The sequence below is a fragment of the Choloepus didactylus genome, chromosome 23 (genome assembly GCF_015220235.1).
Source record: "Choloepus didactylus isolate mChoDid1 chromosome 23, mChoDid1.pri, whole genome shotgun sequence".
NCBI classification, from domain to species: Eukaryota; Metazoa; Chordata; class Mammalia; order Pilosa; family Megalonychidae; genus Choloepus; species Choloepus didactylus.
In genome coordinates, this window is record NC_051329.1 from 7,662,557 (window position 1) to 7,684,596 (window position 22,040).

Here is a 22,040-nt window from a genome sequence, read left to right on the forward strand (position 1 = left end):
AACTCAAATGGACCCACCCACATCACGTAATAATCAAACTGTCAAATGCCAAACATAAAAAGAGAATTCTGAAAGCCACAGAAAGAAGCTATAAGTACACAGACACACAGACACAGACACACACACACACACACACACACACACACACACACACACACGGGAGCCTCAAAAAAATCAAGCGCTGATTCTAATCAGAAACGATGGAGGCAAGAAGGCAGTGGGAAAACATATTTAAAATGCTTAAAGCAAAAATCTGCCAACAAAGAATTCAGTATCAGGCAAAATGGTCTTTCAAAACTGAGGGAGAGATTAAAATATTTTCAGACAAACAGACACTGAGAGTTTGTGAATAAAAGACCTGCACTTCAAGAAACACTAAAGGGAGTGATGAAGGCTGATAGGAAAAGACAGGAGAAAGAGGTTTGGAGAAGACTGTAGAAAAGAAGACTATCAGGAAGGGTAAAAGGAGAGAGAGAAAAAAAATAAGATATGACATATAAAAACCAAAAGACAAAATGGTAGAAGAAAGTACTGCCTTACAGTAATAACACTATATGTTAATCGATTAAACTCCTCAATAAAAAGACACAGACTGGCAGAATGGATTAAAAAACAAGACCCATGTATATGCTGTCTACAAGAAACTCACTCTAGACAAAGGACAAAAATAGGCCAAAAGTGAAAGGCTGGAAAAAGATACTTCACCCAAACAATAACCAGAAAAAAACAAGGGTAGCTGTATTAATATCAGACAAAGTAGACTGCAAATGTAAAACAACAGAGACAAAGAAGGACACTATATATTAATGAAACAGACGATTTGAGAAAATATAACATCCATAAACCTTTATGCACTGAGCCAGAGTGACCCAAAATACATGGGCAAACACTGACAACACTGAAGGGAGAAGTAGATACCTTTACAATAATAGTTGGAACTTCGATACACTGCTCTCCTCAAAGGATAGAACATCTAGACAGAGGATCAATAAGGAAACAGAGATGTTGAATTGTACAACAAATGCACTAGACTTGGCAGACATTTATAGAACACTACACCCCACAACAGCAGGATACACATTCTTCTTAAGAGCTCATGGATCATCCTCTAGGTCAGACTACATGTTGGGTCACAAAGCAAGTCTCAACAAATTTTATAAAACTGATATTATACAAAATACCTTCTCGGATCATAACGGAATGAAGTTGGAAATCAATAAAAGGCAGAAGGTCAGAAAATTCACAAACATATGGAGGCTAAATAACACACTCTTAGACAACCAGTGGATAAAGGAAAAAATTACAAGAGAAATTAGTAAATACCTCGAGGCAAATGAAAATGGAAACACAAATCAAAACTTACGGGATGCAGCAAAGGTGGTGCTGAGAAGGAAATTTATTGCCCTAAATGCCTATATTAAAAGAGAAGAAAGATAAAAAATTGAGGAATTAACTGTTCACCTGGAGGAACTAGAGAAAGGACAGCAAACTAACCCCAAAGCAAACAGAAGGAAAGAAATAACAAAGATTAGAGCAGAAATAAATGAAATAGAGAGTAGGAAAACAATAGAGTCAATAAAACCAGAAGTTGGTTCTTTGAGAAAATAAATAAAATTGATGGCCCTTTAGGTAGGCTACCAAAGAGGGGGGAGGCAGGGAGGAGGGATACAAATAAACAGTAAGAAATGGGAAAGGGAACATAACTACTGACCCTGCAGAAATAAAGGAGATAATGACAGGATACTATGAGCAACTATATGCTAATAAACTAGACAACTTAAACAAATGGACAACTTCCTCGTAGAGCATGAACAACCAACACTGACTTGAGAATAAATAGATGACCTCAACAAACCAATCACAAGTAAAGAGATTGAGTCACTCATCAAAAAGCTCCCAAAAAAGAAAAGTCCAGGACCAGATGGCTTCACATGTGAATTCTACCAAGCATTCAAGAAAGAATTAATACCAATACTGCTCAAACTCTTCAAAAAAACTGAAGAGGAAGGAAAGCTACCCAACTCATTCTATGAAGCCAGCATCACCCTAATACCAAAGTCAGACAAAGATACTATAAAAAAAAAGAAAACTGTAGATCAATCTCTTTAATGAATACAGATGCAAAAATCCTCAACAAAATACTCACAAATCGAATCCAGCAGCACATTAAAAGAATTACACATCATGACCAAGTGGGGTTTATTCCAGGTATGCAAGGCTGGCTCAACACAAAATCAATTAATGTAATACACCACATCTATCAGTCAAAGCGGAAGAACCACAAGATCATCTTGATCAATGCAGAAAAAAGCATTTGAGAAAATTCAACATCCTTTGTTGATGAAAACACTTCAAAGTTGAGGAATAGAAGAGGCAGTATATGAAAAACCCACAGCTAACATCATACTCAATGGGGAAAGACTGAAAGCTTTCCCTATGAGATCAGGAACAAGACAGAGATATGCCCACTGTCACCACTGTTATTCATCACTGTGCTGGAAGTTCTAGCTAGAGCAATTAGGCAAGGAAAAGAAACAAAAGACATCCAGGAGGCGGGGCAAGATGGCAGACTGGTGAGCTGTATGTTTTAGTTACTCCTCCAGGAAAGTAGGTAAAAAGCCAGGAACTGCGTGGACTGGACACCACAGAGCAATCTGTCTTTGGGCATACTTCATACAACACTCATGAAAACGTGGAACTGCTGAGATCAGCGAAATCTGTAAGTTTTTGCGGCCAGGGGACCCGCGCCCCTCCCTGCCAGGCTCAGTCCCGGGGGAGGAGGGGCTGTCAGCTCCAGGAAGGAGAAGGGAGAATTGCAGTGGCTGCTCTTACCGGAAACTCATTCTACTGATTCAAACTCCAACCATAGATAGACTGAGGCCAGACACCAGAGACTCTGAGAGCAGCCAGCCCAGCAGAGAGGAGACAGGCATAGAAAAAAAACAACACGAAAAACTCCAAAATAAAAGCAGAGGATTTTTGGAGTTCTGGTGAACACAGAAAGGGGAAGGGCGGACATCAGGCCTTGAGGCGCATATGCAAATCCCGAAGCAAGGCTGATCTCTCTGCCCTGGGCACCTTTCCTTAATGGCCCTGGTTGCTTTGTCTATTAGCATTTCAATAACCCATTAGATCTCTGAGGAGGGCCTTTTTTTTTTTTTTTTTTTTTTTTTTAAATCCTTTTTGCTTTTTCTAAAACAATTACTCTAAGAAGCTCAATACAGAAAGCTTCAAAGAATTGAAATTTGGGCATGTCAAGTCAAGAGCAGAACTAAGAGAGCTCTGAGACAAAAGGCAATAATCCAGTGGCTGACAAAATTCACTAAACAACACAACTTCCCAAGAAAAGGGGGGTGTCCGCTCACAGCCACCATCCTGGTGGACAGGAAACACTCCTGCCCATCGCCAGCCCCATAGCCCAGAGCTGCCCCAGACAACCCAGTGTGACGGAAGTGCTTCAAATAACAGGCACACACCACAAAACTGGGCGTGGACATTAGCCTTCCCTGCAACCTCAGCTGAATGTCCCAGAGCTGGGAAGGGGGAGCAGTGTGAATTAACAGAGCCCCATTCAGCCATCATTTGAGCAGACTGGGAGCCTCCCAACACAGCCCAGCAGCCCAGAACTGCCCTGGGGGGACGGCACTCACCTGCGACATAGCACAGTCATCCCTCAACAGAGGACCCGGGGTGCACAGCCTGGAAGAGGGGCCCACTTGCAAGTCTCAGGAGCCATACGCCAATACCAAAGACTTGTGGGTCAGTGGCAGAGACAAACTGTGGCAGGACTGAACTGAAGGATTAGACTATTGCAGTAGCTTTAAAACTCTAGGATCATCAGGGAGATTTGATTGTTAGGGCCACCCCCCCTCCCCGACTGCCCAGAAACACGCCCCACATACAGGGCAGGCAACACCAACTACACACGCAAGCTTGGGACACCAATTGGGCCCCACAAGACTCACTCCCCCACTCACCAAAAAGGCTAAGCAGGGGAGATCTGGCTTGTGGAGAACAGGTGGCTCGTGGACGCCACCTGCTGGTTAGTTAGAGAAAGTGTACTCCACGAAGCTGTAGATCTGATAAATTAGAGATAAGGACTTCAACTGGTCTACAAACCCTAAAAGAACCCTATCAAGGTCAGCAAATGCCACGAGGCCAAAAACAACAGAAAATTATAAAGCATATGAAAAAACCAGACGATATGGATAACCCAAGCCCAAGCACCCAAATCAAAAGACCAGAAGAGACACACCTAGAGCAGCTACTCAAAGAACTAAAGATGAACAATGAGACCCTAGTACGGGATATGAAGGAAATCAAGAAGACCCTAGAAGAGCATAAAGAAGACATTGCAAGACTAAATAAAAAAATGGATGATCTTATGGAAATTAAAGAAACTGTTGACCAAATTAAAAAGATTCTGGACACTCATAGTACAAGACTAGAGGAAGTTGAACAACGAATCAGTGACCTGGAAGATGACAGAATGGAAAATGAAAACATAAAAGAAAGAATGGGGAAAAAATTGAAAAACTCGAAATGGACCTCAGGGATATGATAGATAATATGAAACGTCCGAATATAAGACTCATTGGTGTCCCAGAAGGGGAAGAAAAGGGTAAAGGTCTAGGAAGAGTATTCAAAGAAATTGTTGGGGAAAACTTCCCAAATCTTCTAAACAACATAAATACACAAATCATAAATGCTCAGCGAACTCCAAATAGAATAAATCCAAAAAAACCCACTCCGAGACATATACTGATCACACTGTCAAACATAGAAGAGAAGGAGCAAGTTCTGAAAGCAGCAAGAGAAAAGCAATTCACCACATACAAAGGAAACAGCATAAGACTAAGTAGTGACTACTCAGCAGCCACCATGGAGGCGAAAAGGCAGTGGCACGATATATTTAAAATTCTGAGTGAGAGGAATTTCCAGCCAAGAATACTTTATCCAGCAAAGCTCTCCTTCAAATTTGAGGGAGAGCTTAAATTTTTCACAGACAAAGAAATGCTGAGAGAATTTGCTAACAAGAGACCTGCCCTACTGGAGATACTAAAGGGAGCCCTACAGACAGAGAAACAAAGACAGGACAGAGAGACTTGGAGAAAGGTTCAGTACTAAAGAGATTCGGTATGGGTACAATAAAGGATATTAATAGAGAGAGGGAAAAATATGGCAAACATAATCCAAAGGATAAGATGGCCGATTCAAGAAATGCCTTCACGGTTTTAACGTTGAATGTAAATGGATTAAACTCCCCAATTAAAAGATATAGATTCGCAGAATGGATCAAAAAAAATGAACCATCAATATGTTGCATACAAGAGACTCATCTTAGACACAGGGACACAAAGAAATTGAAAGTGAAAGGATGGAAAAAAATATTTCATGCAAGCTACAGCCAAAAGAAAGCAGGTGTAGCAATATTAATCTCAGATAAAATAGACTTCAAATGCAGGGATGTTTGAGAGACAAAGAAGGCCACTACATACTAATAAAAGGGGCAATTCAGCAAGAAGAAATAACAATCGTAAATGTCTATGCACCCAATCAAGGTGCCACAAAATACATGAGAGAAACATTGGCAAAACTAAAGGAAGCAATTGATGTTTCCACAATAATTGTGGGAGACTTCAACACATCACTCTCTCCTATAGATAGATCAACCAGACAGAAGACCAATAAGGAAATTGAAAACCTAAACAATCTGATAAATGAATTAGATTTAACAGACATCTACAGGACATTACATCCCAAATCACCAGGATACACATACTTTTCTAGTGCTCACGGAACTTTCTCCAGAATAGATCATATGCTGGGACATAAAACAAGCCTCAATAAATTTAAAAAGATTGAAATTATTCAAAGCACATTCTCTGACCACAATGGAATACAATTAGAAGTCAATAACCATCAGAGACTTAGAAAATTCACAAATACCTGGAGGTTAAACAACACACTCCTAAACAATCAGTGGGTTAAAGAAGAAATAGCAAGAGAAATTGCTAAATATATAGAGACGAATGAAAATGAGAACACAACATACCAAAACCTATGGGATGCAGCAAAAGCAGTGCTAAGGGGGAAATTTATAGCACTAAACGCATATATTAAAAAGGAAGAAAGAGCCAAAATCAAAGAACTAATGGATCAACTGAAGAAGCTAGAAAATGAACAGCAAACCAATCCTAAACCAAGTACAAGAAAAGAAATAACAAGGATTAAAGCAGAAATAAATGACATAGAGAACAAAAAAACAATAGAAAGGATAAATATCACCAAAAGTTGGTTCTTTGAGAAGATCAACAAGATTGACAAGCCCCTAGCTAGACTGACAAAATCAAAAAGAGAGAAGACCCATATAAACAAAATAATGAATGAAAAAGGTGACATAACTGCAGATCCTGAAGAAATTAAAAAAATTATAAGAGGATATTATGAACAACTGTATGGCAACAAACTGGATAATGTAGAAGAAATGGACAATTTCCTGGAAACATATGAACAACCTAGACTGACCAGAGAAGAAATAGAAGACCTCAACCAACCCATCACAAGCAAAGAGATCCAATCAGTCATCAAAAATCTTCCCACAAATAAATGCCCAGGGCCAGATGGCTTCACAGGGGAATTCTACCAAACTTTCCAGAAAGAACTGACACCAATCTTACTCAAACTCTTTCAAAACATTGAAAAAAATGGAACACTACCTAACTCATTTTATGAAGCTAACATCAATCTAATACCAAAACCAGGCAAAGATGCTACAAAAAAGGAAAACTACCGGCCAATCTCCCTAATGAATATAGATGCAAAAATCCTCAACAAAATACTTGCAAATCGAATCCAAAGACACATTAAAAAAATCATACACCATGACCAAGTGGGGTTCATTCCAGGCATGCAAGGATGGTTCAACATAAGAAAAACAATCAATGTATTACAACACATTAAAAACTCGAAAGGGAAAAATCAATTGATCATCTCAATAGATGCTGAAAAAGCATTTGACAAAATCCAACATCCCTTTTTGATAAAAACACTTCAAAAGGTAGGAATTGAAGGAAACTTCCTCAACATGATAAAGAGCATATATGAAAAACCCACAGCCAGCATAGTACTCAATGGTGAGAGACTGAAAGCCTTCCCTCTAAGATCAGGAACAAGACAAGGATGCCCGCTGTCACCACTGTTATTCAACATTGTGCTGGAAGTGCTAGCCAGGGCAATCCGGCAAGACAAAGAAATAAAAGGCATCCAAATTGGAAAAGAAGAAGTAAAACTGTCACTGTTTGCAGATGATATGATCTTATATCTAGAAAACCCTGAGAAATCAACGATACACCTACTAGAGCTAATAAACAAATTTAGCAAAGTAGCGGGATACAAGATTAATGCACATAAGTCAGTAATGTTTCTATATGCTAGAAATGAACAAACTGAAGAGACACTCAAGAAAAAGATACCATTTTCAATAGCAACTAAAAAAATCAAGTACCTAGGAATAAACTTAACCAAAGATGTAAAAGACCTATACAAAGAAAACTACATAACTCTACTAAAAGAAATAGAAGGGGACCTTAAAAGATGGAAAAATATTCCATGTTCATGGATAGGAAGGCTAAATGTCATTAAGATGTCAATTCTACCCAAACTCATCTACAGATTCAATGCAATCCCAATCAAAATTCCAACAACCTACTTTGCAGACTTGGAAAAGCTAGTTATCAAATTTATTTGGAAAGGGAAGATGCCTCGAATTGCTAAAGACACTTTAAAAAAGAAAAACGAAGTGGGAGGACTTACACTCCCTGACTTTGAAGCTTATTATAAAGCCACAGTTGCCAAAACAGCATGGTACTGGCACAAAGATAGACATATAGATCAATGGAATCGAATTGAGAATTCAGAGATAGACCCTCAGATCTATGGCCGACTGATCTTTGATAAGGCCCCCAAAGTCACCGAACTGAGCCATAATGGTCTTTTCAACAAATGGGGCTGGGAGAGTTGGATATCCATATCCAAAAGAATGAAAGAGGACCCCTACCTCACCCCCTACACAAAAATTAACTCAAAATGGACCAAAGATCTCAATATAAAAGAAAGTACCATTAAACTCCTAGAAGATAATGTAGGAAAACATCTTCAAGACCTTGTATTAGGAGGCCACTTCCTAGACTTTACACCCAAAGCACAAGCAACAAAAGAGAAAATAGATAAATGGGAACTCCTCAAGCTTAGAAGTTTCTGCACCTCAAAGGAATTTCTCAAAAAGGTAAAGAGGCAGCCAACTCAATGGGAAAAAATTTTTGGAAACCATGTATCTGACAAAAGACTGATATCTTGCATATACAAAGAAATCCTACAACTCAATGACAATAGTACAGACAGCCCAATTATAAAATGGGCAAAAGATATGAAAAGACAGTTCTCTGAAGAGGAAATACAAATGGCCAAGAAACACATGAAAAAATGTTCAGCTTCACTAGCTATTAGAGAGATGCAAATTAAGACCACAATGAGATACCATCTAACACCGGTTAGAATGGCTGCCATTAAACAAACAGGAAACTACAAATGCTGGAGGGGATGTGGAGAAATTGGAACTCTTATTCATTGTTGGTGGGACTGTATAATGGTTCAGCCACTCTGGAAGTCAGTCTGGCAGTTCCTTAGAAAACTAGAGATAGAGCTACCATTCGATCCAGCGATTGCACTTCTCGGGATATACCCGGAAGATCGGAAAGCAGTGACACGAACAGATATCTGCACGCCAATGTTCATAGCAGCATTATTCACAATTGCCAAGAGATGGAAACAACCCAAATGTCCATCAACAGATGAGTGGATAAATAAAATGTGGTATATACACACGATGGAATACTACGCGGCAGTAAGAAGGAACGATCTGGTGAAACATATGACAACATGGATGAACCTTGAAGACATAATGCTGAGCGAAATAAGCCAGGCACAAAAAGAGAAATATTATATGCTACCACTAATGTGAACTTTGAAAAATGTAAAACAAATGGTTTATAATGTAGAATGTAGGGGAACTAGCAGTAGAGAGCAATTAAGGAAGGGGGAACAATAATCCAAGAAGAACAGATAAGCTATTTAACGTTCTGGGGATGCCCAGAAATGACTATGGTCTGTTAATTTCTGATGGATGTAGTAGGAACAAGTTCACTGAAATGTTGCTATAGTATGTAACTTTCTTGGGGTAAAGTAGGAACATGTTGGAAGTTAAGCAGTTATCTTAGGTTAGTTGTCTTTTTCTTACTCCCTTGCTATGGTCTCTTTGAAATGTTCTTTTATTGTATGTTTGTTTTCTTTTTAACTTTTTTTTTCATACAGTTGATTTGAAAAAAGAAGGGAAAGTTAAAAAAAAAAAAAAAAAAGAAAAAAGACAAACAAGGAAAAAAAAAAAAAACAAAAAAAACGATGTAGTGCCCCCTTGAGGAGCCTGTGGAGAATGCAGGGGTATTCGCCTACCCCACCTCCATGGTTGCTAACATGACCACAGACATAGGGGACTGGTGGTTTGATGGGTTGAGCCCTCTACCATAAGTTTCACCCTTGGGAAGACGGTTGCTGCAAAGGAGAGGCTAGGCCTCCCTGTATTTGTGCCTAAGAGTCTCCTCCTGAATGCCTCTTTGTTGCTCAGATGTGGCCCTCTCTCTCTGGCTAAGCCAACTTGAAAGGTGAAATCACTGCCCTCCCCCCTACGTGGGATCAGACACCCAGGGAAGTGAATCTCCCTGGCAACGTGGAATATGACTCCCGGGGAGGAATGTAGACCCGGCATCGTGGGATGGAGAACATCTTCTTGACCAAAAGGGGGATGTGAAAGGAAATGAAATAAGCTTCAGTGGCAGAGAGATTCCAAAACGAGCCGAGAGATCACTCTGGTGGGCACTCTTACGCACACTTTAGACAACCTTTTTTAGGTTCTAAAGAATTGGGGTAGCTGGTGGTGGATACCTGAAACTATTAAACTACAACCCAGAACCCATGAATCTCGAAGACAGTTGTATAAAAATGTAGCTTATGAGGGGTGACAGTGGGATTGGGAATGCCATAAGGACCAAACTCCACTTTGTCTAGTTTATGGATCGATGTGTAGAAAAGTAGGGGAAGCAAACAAACAGACAAAGGTACCTAGTGTTCTTTTTTACTTCAATTGCTCTTTTTCACTCTAATTATTATTCTTGTTATTTTTGTGTGTGTGCTAATGAAGGTGTCAGGGATTGATTTAGGTGATGAATGTACAACTATGTAATGGTACTGTAAACAATCGAAAGTACAATTTGTTTTGTATGACTGCGTGGTATGTGAATATATCTCAATAAAATGATGATTAAAAAAAAAAAAAAAAAAAAAAAAACCCTAAAAAAAAAAAAAAAAAGACATCCAAACTGGAGAGGAAGAAATAAAACTTTCACTGTTTGCAGATGACATGAACCTATATGTCGAAGATCCAGAAAAATCTACAGCAACGCTGCTAGAGCTAATCAATGATACTGCAAAGTGACAGGCCACAATATCAACATGCAAAAATCTGTAATGTTCCTATACACAAGTAATGAGGAACAGGAGGAGGAAATCAAGAAAAAAATTCCATTTACAATAGCAACCAAAAGAATCAAGTATTTAGGAATAAACTTAACCAAGGCCACAAAAGACATATACAGAGAAAACTATAAGAAACTGCTAAAAGAATCAAACAGGACCTTAAAAAAATGGAAGAACATACTGTATTCATAGATTGGAAGACTAAATATAGTTAAGATGTCAATTCTACCTATACAGATTTATATTCAATGCAATACCAATTAAAATCCCAAAAACTTACTTTACAGAAATAGAAAAACCAATAACCAAATTTATTTGGAAGTGCAGGGTGCCCCGAATAGTCAAAAATATCTTAAGAGGAATGAAGAGGGAAGTCTCACACTACCTGACTTTAAAGCATACTACAAAGCTACAGCGGTCAAAACAGCATGGTACTGGCATAAAGATAGATATACCGATCAATGGAATTGAATTGTGTCCAGAGATAGACTCTCTCATCTACGGATAATTGATCTTTGATAAGGCAGTCAAGCCAAAGCAACTGGGACAGAGCAGGCTCTTCAATAAATGGTGTTTGGATAACTGGATATCCATATCCAAAAGAATGAAAGAGGACTCCTAGCTCACACCTTATATGAAAATTAACTCAAAATGGATCAAAAACCTAAACATTAGCGCTAAGACCATAAGACTTTTAGAAGAAAATGTAGGGAAATATCTTGAAGATCTTGAGATAGGAGGTGGTTTCCTAGACCTTACAGCCAAAGTGTGAGCAATCAACAAAGAAACAGATAAATGGGATCTCCTCAAAACTAAACACTTTAGTACATCAGAGAGAGACGGGGGGGGGGGTGGAAGGGAGGGATGAAGGAAGGAAGGAAGAAAGAAAGAAGATAGATGAATGATAGGTGGATAGAATGATACAACAAAGGTGGCAAAATATTAAAATTGGTAAATGGGGTATGGTGTATCTGGGGGATAGAGGTATGTTGGAGTTCTCTATATGGGGTCTGTATTACTTTTGCAACTGTCCTGTAAGTTTAAAATTATTTCAAAATAAAAAGTTTAAAAAAGAAAAGCCAATGGGGGGATGGGGGGTGAACTGTTTGGGGTGTTTTTTTTACTTTTACTTTTCTTCTTTTTTTTTGAAGAAATGAAAACATTCAAAAATTGACTGTGGTGATGAATACACAACTATATGATGATACTGTGAACAACTGATTGTACATTTTGGGTGACTGTTATTGTATGTGATTATATCTCAATAAAATTGCAAGAAAAAAAGATAAATAAATAGAAGTTTATACATATATATATATATAAGCCATGTGGTTTTTGTTATGTAGAGACAGGGTAAGGAGAGAAGAAAGAGGAGCCAGGATCAAGCCTTGGGGTGCTCCAAATTTAGAGATCTCGAAGGAGAAGAACCAGGAAAAGACAGTTCTGTGATGAGGAGTAGAACTGGAACCTGTGTGCTTGGTCTCCTAGGTAAGTTGCTTCCAACAACTGAGCAGGCCCAGTCATAAGAAGCCACCTGTGAAACAGTACAGACGCTTCTGCCCTTACCTTGGTGATCTCCACGCAACCTCGGACACAGTGGACACACATTTTGTCAATCTCATTTGCATTGGGATGAAGGATAATCTCGGGAGCAGTCAAAATGGTTTCCGTTTGGAACAAAGGGACGTCTCCAAGCATTAGACAATTAAAAGACTGCAAATTCCTAGGAGGGGTTAGAAATAAAGACTCAGTACTCCTTCATGTGAAATGTATCAAACAATTGATGGAATTAACCAGAATCATGGAAACCACATGTAAAAAAGCCTATTACAAGGAATAACACATTTTAGAGATATAATGAACAGTTTTCAGTGATTTTATTATATATTATTTTTTGACAGTGATGATAATTGTACAACTAAGTGAAGATAATGAAAGAAACTGACCATTTATCTTGGGATAGACTATATATTAAGTGAAATTAGTAACCCACTACTTAGTAAATCAAGCCCCTGACTTGAGGCTTGCTCCTGTGAAAGTTAGGGTTGTAAAAGGGAGGCTGAGGCCTCCTATAATTATGCCTAAGAGGCACCTCCAGAGAGCCTCTTCTGTTGCTCAGATGCGGTCTTTCTCTCTCTCAGCCCAACTCAGCAAATAAATTCATTAACCTCCCCCCTACAAGGGATATGACTTCCAGGGGAACGACTCTCCCTGGCGACGTGAGAAAAGACTCACAGGAATGAGCCTGGACCTGGCAGCAAGGGACTGAAAATGCCTACTTGACCAAAAAGGGGAAAAAAGAGAGGCAAAAAGCTGAGGTCCAGAGGCTGAGAGATCCCAAATAGTGTCAACAGGCTATCCTGGAGGTATCTCTTATGCAAGCTCCAGCTAGATATCCCAAATGGCCACAGTACACCATGCCCTTACCAAAGTAGCCACCAAATACCCCCAAATACCTGAGTTTCTATAAAAGATTCACTCACTAAGTTTTATCTCTCAGAAACTTAAATATACCACAGTGTTCCTATGCCAGACAAGTCCTAAAACCTGGAAGTAACAGCCTCTTAAAGAACAACAATCAGATGCAGCCGCCTTCTGCATGACGTCGACACCCCCTTTCAATATGAACACGTTAGGGTGTTCACTGCCTAGACACCCCTGAAGATGGAGAAAGAAATTACATGAGAAGTAGTAGTAGTAACAAACAAGATAAAATTTAACAAAGGTCTATGAATACTGAAACTTTATATAAATATATAAATACATATATATATATATATATATATACTTATATATATTTGGATGCTGGGGAGTTGGAATGGCTGCAAGGAAGTAAATGACACAGCGGAACCGTACCCTATAATATCCTTTCAAATTTGTTCTCTAGCTACTTCTTGAATTGTGCCTTGGAAGTCTTTACATTTCTATATAACCCTATTGCATAACAAGGGAAGAACTGAAATTGTGGAACTGTAAGCCATAACAATTTTTTTAATTACCTATATAACTGCTTGTTGAGCTGTACATTGAAACTTTACACCTTTCTGTATGTATGTTATATTTTACAATAATGGAAATAGCTGAAGTTGTGGAACTGTGACCCATGACATTCTTTGAAATTTGTTCTCTAACTACTTATTAAATCATATTTTTACAGTTATCACTGTTATGTATATATACGTTAAAGTTCACAATAAAAAATGCATTAAACAAGAACTTTGGAGCAGACGCCAGCCACGTGCCTTCCCAGCTATCAGAGGTTTTCTGGACACCACTGGCCATCCTCCAGTGAAGGTACCAAATTGCTGATGTGTTACCTTGGACACTTTATGGCCTTAAGACTGTAACTGTGTAACCAAATAAACCCCCTTTTATAAAAGCCAATCCATCTCTGGTGTTTTGCATTCCAGCAGCACTAGTAAACTAGAACATGTATACAAACAATGGAATACTGAGCTGCAGCAAGAAGGAATGAAGTTGTAAGGTGATTACTAGGTGAATGGACCTTGAGGACAATAGGTTGAGTGAAATAAGCCAGAAATGAAAAGACAAACATTATAAGTCTCACTAATATGGAGTAACAATAATGTGCAAACTCTGAGAATTGAATCTGGGAGCACAGGTTATAAGGGGAAGGCTTATGTAAAGGTTCCTAGATTTAAGCTCTTACAGCAGTCATATCTATTCATAAGTTGTAACAGTTATTTCTAAATTCTGAGAAGCTGAGCTGTTTGTGTATGACTTGGTTGGTCCCTGGTGCTTCAGTTGTCTGTATAGTCTAGGTCTCGGAGCCAGAGTTCGGCAGCTGTGTCAGCATTGCCCAATGCAGCAACTGTTAAAGAAGCTGAAAAGATCAGACTTCGATTGGAGATATGAACGATATGGACTTGGTTGAGACTGGGATAGATCAGACTAAAGGGTAGAAGATGGTATTAACTGTGTTTTAAAACTTCGTGGGGTAGATCAGACTAAAGGGTAGAGGATATTAACTGTGTTTTAAAACTTCGACTTTTGTGTGGGACCAAAGGAAGACATGTTTATTTGGTGCAAAAGCTGTATTTTCTGTAGTACACTATATAACTTAACTTGTATGGTCAGTTTACTCAAATACCATAATTACATGGAACCTTGAATAGGGGGTAAGATCTGGTTGGTTTGTACAGGTTACTGTGAAGCCCCAATACATTCCGGAGTGATTTGGGCAGAGAATAAAAAGTATTTGCAAAGCCCCTTGAGGGACTGGGAAAAAATGTGGAAATATTAAACTTCCCCACCTTGGGAATTCCTGATATTCTCACAAGCACTGGGGACTACCAGTTTAGTAGGCCGAGCCCTCGATCTTGGGGCTTGCCCTTATGAAGCTTGTTACTGCAAAGGAGAGGCTAAGCCTACTTAAAATTATGCCTAAGAGTCACTCCCAGAGAACCAATTTTGTTGCTCAGATGTGGCCTCTCTCTCTAAGCCACTGCCCTCCCTGCTACATGGGACATAACTCTCAGGAGTATAAATCTCCCTGGCAACACTGGATGTGACTTCTGGGGATGAGCCTGGACCCAGCAAGGTAGGACTGAAAAAGCCTTCTTGACCAAAAGGGAGAAGATAAATGAAAAATAAACAAATAAATAAAGTTTCAGTGGCTGAGAGATTTCAAATGGAGTTGAGAGGTCATTCTGGAGGTAACTCTCATGCATTATACAGATATTCCTTTTTAGTTTTTAGTGTATTGGAATAGCTAGAAGGAAATATCTGAAACTGCTGAACTGCAATCCAGTATCCTTGATTCTTGAAGACAACTATATAACTATATAGCTTATATGGTGTGACTGTCTGATTGTGAAAACTTTGTGGCTCACACTCCCTTTACCCAGTGTATGGATAAGTGAGTAGAAAAATGAGGACAAAAAGTAAATGAGTAATAGGGGAGAAGGAGGGGTATGGGATGTTTTGGGTGTTCTTTTTTACTTTTATTTTTATTTTTATGTTTATTTTTATTTTTATTTTTTGGAGTAATGAAAATGTTCAAAAATTGATTGTGGTGACAAATGTACAACTATGTGGTACTGTGAACAACTGTACACTTTGGATGACTGTATGGTATGTGACTACAGTTCAATAAAATTGCATTCAAAATACATATATATGTAGAGTCAAGAACGACACTAAAAATGCAAATCATAAATACCTATACGCTTGCTGTATTCACACTATAAATTTGGTTCTGAGTTCCTAACAGCAAAGGAGTAAAGGGAAAGCTATGAAGTTAACAATTCCTATAGTCCACACCATTTAAAAACCAAACAGTAAATAAATGAAAGAAAAGAAAAAGAAAAATACTTTATCAGGGAGCTAAAGTCAAAAAAATTATAGAAATTTCTTCTGGGGTTCTTTATAAAGAAGACATTGCAGGATGAAATGAATGCCATTCTTGAAAGTATGGATATAAATAGTAATGGGGATGAATTTCATAGGCTGGTTTCTTAGAGTGATTAGATAGATGATTGATAGATAAATGACAGCTGGATAGATGATAGAGTAGGATGGGAGAAGGGAGATAGATGGATAGATGGATAGATAGATAGATAGATAGACAGATAGATAGATAGATAGATAATGAATAGATGACATAGAATGAAATACAGGCTGTTTGCTGCACATCCCAGAGCAGTACGTGGACTTCCAACTCAATGAAGTGCAAGCACTCAGCTTTCACCTCGTCTGGATGAACTGCTGGACTGTATGAGCTCTAGGAGGGAAGGGACAAGACTGCTGGGTGTGAGGCTGGAGCAGAGCACAGTGCCTGGCGCACACAATAGGCATTCAAAAAATACGTGATGCTCTAGACCATCTGGAAGAATGGATGAGTCACATGTCCTTTGAATTATCCTCCCTTAATACGGGTAAGTTATCCAGGATTTTGGTAAACAACGAGTGATAGCAATTCTCAATTGCCAGTTGAACCAGACACACACGTCTTTCAGACAGTGCAGAGGGGCCTAACACAACGTGGGTCAAAATGGAAAGCATCCCTTCGTTCTATGAGTGCTCTTTGGCCAGAAAGCAGTCTTTGTGCAATTCATTTTTATTCTGTACCTTTTTCTCCACCCCCTAATTATTCATATAGGTAATATCTAATCCATCACACCATTTTTAAAACATACAACAAGAAGATGAACTTACTTTAGGATGAGCTTTGTCAGGACTTCATAAATTTTATTTTCCCAGTATTCGTAGTAGGAGGCCAGCTTAGGGGCCTTGCCTGTGTTGGTCTGTACAACAAGACCTTCAACCTTGGTCAGCAGAGGCCCTATTGCCAGGTACCACCTGACCATGTGGTCCACATCTTTGGCCCGTTCATGGTCAATGTGCTCAAAGAACTCCTTCACACCTGAAGAGGAAGACACCAGTGACAACAGTTTATGAACACAGGAAAGGGCAATACTCAAAAAACAATCCAAAAATTAGCTGTCTAACTTTGAAATACAAAAACAGACTTTAACCTTGACCCAAAGAAGAAAACCAGTCAACATCAGTAAGTCAAGACACACCCTAATCAAAAGAGAAATGGCAACACAGAAATGCCCATGATGCATGCATCATTATGCATTATGCATTATTATAATCATGCTTTATGCATCTACCATCCACTTTTCATGCTTTTAAAATCTTTGGGCTTTTTAATCTTGGACAATCTTGCTTTTCTTCTCACTGTCCTGAATTTCTTGTTGATGAGTCTAAGACCACTTAAAATATCTCCTTTGAGCAAATAAATGTGAGCCCATAAGAATAAAATTCACATTGCTATTACAAAATTATTGACAAAAATACTGATTTTCACAGACTCTAGAATTCGTAAAACTGTCTAAGCAACATATAAAACATGACCCAAACTAAAAATTACTCAAGATCTTTTCAAGCAAATAACTGAAATCATAAGGATTGGTTTTATGAGTCAAAAATAAGAAAATCATGGCCAAGAGACTTTCATTCACTGCATCATCAGAGAAACAAGAAGTCAGCTCTACCTGGCAGTTCCTCCTCACTTCTGGGTGCTGGATATTTAAAGAGATTTATGTTCTCTATTAATGTAAGCCTGGAAGCAATGTCATCTGCATTCTTATGAATCTGGTGGACAAGGGACTCAAATTTCCCAATGGCCTGCTTGCACCGAGTTATGTAGTCAGCAATACCTTTGAAGGGGAAAAAAAAAAAAAAAGAACAGAAGATACTCAGTTTTCAACTATTTCCTTTCATATCCCTCCCCCTCCTCTGTAGTGTTCACACTGGTGCTCCTTCACAGGAAAGATCCTGTGCATTCCAACTCTGGGAGTCTTTGAGGTGGCAAAGATGCACTTAGCACCCCTGGAGACTGGGAATAAGAAGACCTGTGCCCAGAATCAACCACACAACACAATGCATCCATTACCATTTCAGCATAGCATATCTGAAGCACCATGGGGAAAGAAGTGGCCAAACCCTGTTGTCCCGTCACCACCAAGCCTGAGACTGCCCTCTACACTACCCTGCCTCGATGTCCTTTGATGTGGCACTTAGGAAGGCAAACAGCAAGAATGTGAATAGAAACACATGTGAAGTACTTAGGATCGGTCAGGTGCGGGCCTAAGCAGGTTACATTTAACATGTCGTCGGATTCTCACAACAATCCCATGAATCAGGTACTATGATTACTCCCATTTTGCAGATGAGGAAATTGAGCCTCAAGATGTTGGACCACATGAGCAGAGCTGGACTTTCAGCCCAGAACCTCGCTCTGGAGTTCACAGTCTACACACTACACCACAAGAAAGAGAAGGAAAGAAGAGAAGAAAAGGAAATGAAAAAGAAGGGAAAGACTTGAGGCAAGGGAATGAAGGGCAAAGGAAAGAAGAGAAGAAAAGGAAATGAAAAAGAAGGGAAAGACTTGAGGCAAGGGAATGAAGGAAGGAAAAACAAGAGCAAAAGGAGCTCATGTGTTTAAAAAAATAAAGGGGACTTCTGCTTCCTAGAAGATGCGGTAGATGTGCTTTTATCTATTCCTCCTGCTAAGTACAACTCAAACCCTGGACATTATGTATAAAACAAATTTAAGAAGACTCTGAAAGGGGAAGAAGGCAGCAAGAGGGTAGAAATGACATGGTGGTGAGCTCCCTGTGTTCTTTTCTCTCTTGTGGCCCAGAGTTGGCAACGAAGAAGCCAGTGACCAGAAATGTCAATGGGCATAGACAGAACATTTTTAAAAGTTCTAACAAAAGCCTGCTCTCTCTAGCCCAAGGACCAGGGAGGGGATATCCTAGCTAGGCATAAAATTATAGACAATCACAACTTTACCCCAGCCAAACACCACAGAAAAAGCTGTGCCAGCAAAGGTCAAGTGGAGAGTCTAGACTTCTGCCCTCATGAGGCTGCAACTAAGTGACCCAACATTTCCTGCTGGGTGGTGTCAGACAAGGACAAGTAGAGAGTCAGGACTCTCAAGCGCCCATGCCAGGAACAAGCAAACCCTAAGGGTTAGTGGAGAACACATGGGGAGCCGTACCTCCCACCCTCACCCAGCAGTAATGAAGATATGCCCCCTTAGCTGTGAATGGGGCCAAGCGGGGAAAATGGACTTCTACCTCCACTGACAGTAACAAAGGGGAAGCGAAGACATTCTGACAAAGAAAAACTAACAGCATATATCACCACAGACCTACCCTAAAAGAATGGCTAAAGGAAGTTCTCTAAATAGAGAGGAAATGATCCAAGAAGGAATCTTGGAATATCAGGAAAGAAGAAAGAACACAGTAAGCAAAATATGGGTAAATACAATTGGCTTTTCTTCTTCTCTAGGTCTTTCTAAATTAGGTTTGATGGTTGTAGCAAAAGTTATAACACTATCTGTTGTGGTTCTAAATGTACGTAGAAGACATTTAAGACAATTACATTATTGGGGGGAGTAAAAGGACATAAAAGGAGTTAAGGTTTCTATATTTTACTCAACTGGTAAAATTCCATAGATTCCTACACTTAGTCAAACCAAATATATTCAGTTAGATGTATATAAAATACCTAGAACAATCACTAAAGAAGGTATACAAAGAGATGCACTAAAAAACATGGTAGATAAATCAAAAGTTCTTAAAAGCGTTCAAGCAGCCCATAATAAAAGAAAACATAAACACAAAACAGAGAGAACAAAAAGAAAAACAAAAGGCAGATAAGCCCTAACAAGTCGATAACAGGTCAATAATTACATTAAATGTAAATAGTCTAAATGCAGAGATTGGCAGAGGAGATTTAAAAATATGACCCACCTATATGCTGTCCACCAAAAACTAACTACAAATATAATAGTTTACATAGGTTGAAGGTAAAGGATGGAAAAAGATGCAACATACAAGCATTGATCAAAAGAAAGCAGGAGTGACAATATTACTATCAGATAAAGTAGGCTTCAGAACTTCTAAAAAGCTAGCAGAGAGAGAGCTGCACATCATATGATGATGAAAGGGTTCAATTTGTCAAGAAAACAGCAATACTAAATGTGTTTACAAGAGCTGCAAAATGTGTGAAGCAAAAACTGATAGACCTGAAAGGAGAAATAGGCAAATCTACAATTATAGTTGGAGACTTCAACACCCCTTTCTCAGCAACTGACAGAACAACTAGACAGAAAATTAGCAAGGATACAGAAAAATTCAACACTATCAACCAAAAGGGTATAATCAGCATTTATAGGACATTACACTCAACAACAGGAGACTACACATTCTTTTCAAGGGCCCATAAAAACTATACCAAGATAGACCATATCCTGGGTCATAAATTGAAAGCAAACCAAGTGTGCACAATGGAATCAAACTGTATATCAACAACAGAAAAGATAACAGGGAAATCTTCAAACACTTGGAAATGAAATAAAACACTTCTAAATAATAAAAATAAATAACCTATGAGTAAAAGAGGAAATATAAATGGGAATTTTTAAAGATACATTTAACTGAATAAAATGAAAATATAGCACATCCAAACTTGTGAGACATAGCTAAAGCTGTGCTTAGAGTGAAATTCACAGCACTAAATATGTATAGTAGAAAAATAGGAAAAATCACAATTCAGTAATCTAAGCTCCCACCTCAAGAACCTAGAAAGAAGAGCAAAATAAACCCAAAGCAAGCAGAATAAAGGAAATAATAAAGATAAGAACAGAAATCAACGAAATTGATAATAGAAAACAACAGAAAAAAATCAATGAAACAAAGAGCTGGTTCTTTAACAAAACCAACAAAACTCACAAGCTTCTAGCAAGACTGAAGAGGCATAAAAAGAGAAGACACAAATTACCAACATCAGGTATGAAACATAAAATATCACTACAGATCCCAGAGACATCAAAGGGATAATAAGGAATATTACAAACAATTCTACAGACATACATTTGACAACCTAAACAAAATGGACCTTCCTCAAAAACCACCAACTTTCATAACTCACCCAATATTAAATAGATAATGTGTGACACCCCTATAATTATTGAGTAAATTAAATCCACACTTTTAAACCACCCCCAAAATTTCCAAGCCCAAATGGTTTCAGTGGAGAATTCTATGAAACATTTAAAGAAAAACAACTCTACACAATCTCTTCCAGAAAAGAGAAGAGGAGAGAACCCTTTCCAATTAGTATTACCCTAACACCAACACCAGCCAAAGACAGTACAAAAGAAGAAAACTACAAACCAATATCCCCCTACAAAACCCCTTAACATAATACTACCAAATTGAATTCGGCAATATACAAAAAGAATTACACACCATGACCAAGTGAAGTTTATTCCAGGGATACAAAGTTTATTCACCATTCAAGATTCTATCAATGTAATTCACCATACTAACAGGCCAAAGAAGAAAAAATAGGTGATCATATCAATCAATGCAGAAAAACCATTTACAAAAATGCAATGCCCATTCATGATTAAAAAAAAAAACTCTCAGAAAAATAGAAATAAAGGGGAAGTTCCTCAACATGATAAAGAGCATATACAAAAACACCTCATTTACTGGTGAAATACTGAGTGCTTTTGCTATTCTTACCAGTGGAAGTTCTAGCGAGTGCAGAAAGGCAAAAAAAGGAAATAAAAGGCATAAAGATCAAAAAGGAAGAAGGAAAATTATCCCTTTTTGCAAATGGCATGATTGTCTAAGTAGAAAATCCCAAGGAATATACAAAAAAAGAAAAAAGAAAAAAAACCCTAGTACTGATAAATGAGTTCAGCAAGGCCACAGAATAAAAGACAAACTTACAGAATTCGGCTATATTTCTACATACTCACTAGCAATGAAGACACGGACACGGATATTAAAAACACAATGCCATTTACAATCACTTTTTAAAATTTAGATATTTAGGTGTAACTCTAACAAAACATGTACAGGACTTGTACGCTTAAAACTACACAATGCCAATGAAAGAAA

At 38.5% G+C, this 22,040-nt stretch overlaps 1 protein-coding gene across 8 annotated transcripts in view; it reads right to left on the bottom strand.

The window, feature by feature from the left end:
• DNAH10 (dynein axonemal heavy chain 10) overlaps nucleotides 1-22,040 on the bottom strand; it is a 183,860-nt gene that overhangs the window by 112,554 nt on the left and 49,266 nt on the right. For all 8 annotated transcript variants that reach the window (XR_005213945.1, XM_037816529.1, XM_037816528.1 and 5 more), the window contains 3 exons: nucleotides 17,613-17,777; nucleotides 16,768-16,975; nucleotides 12,157-12,313 (listed from right to left, as the gene is read on the bottom strand). Coding sequence is in view for 7 of the 8 variants with exons in the window: in XM_037816529.1 (XP_037672457.1) it covers nucleotides 12,157-12,313; nucleotides 16,768-16,975; nucleotides 17,613-17,777 (530 nt within the window). In the remaining variant the exon portion in view is untranslated. The remainder of the gene's footprint in view (nucleotides 1-12,156; nucleotides 12,314-16,767; nucleotides 16,976-17,612; nucleotides 17,778-22,040) is intronic.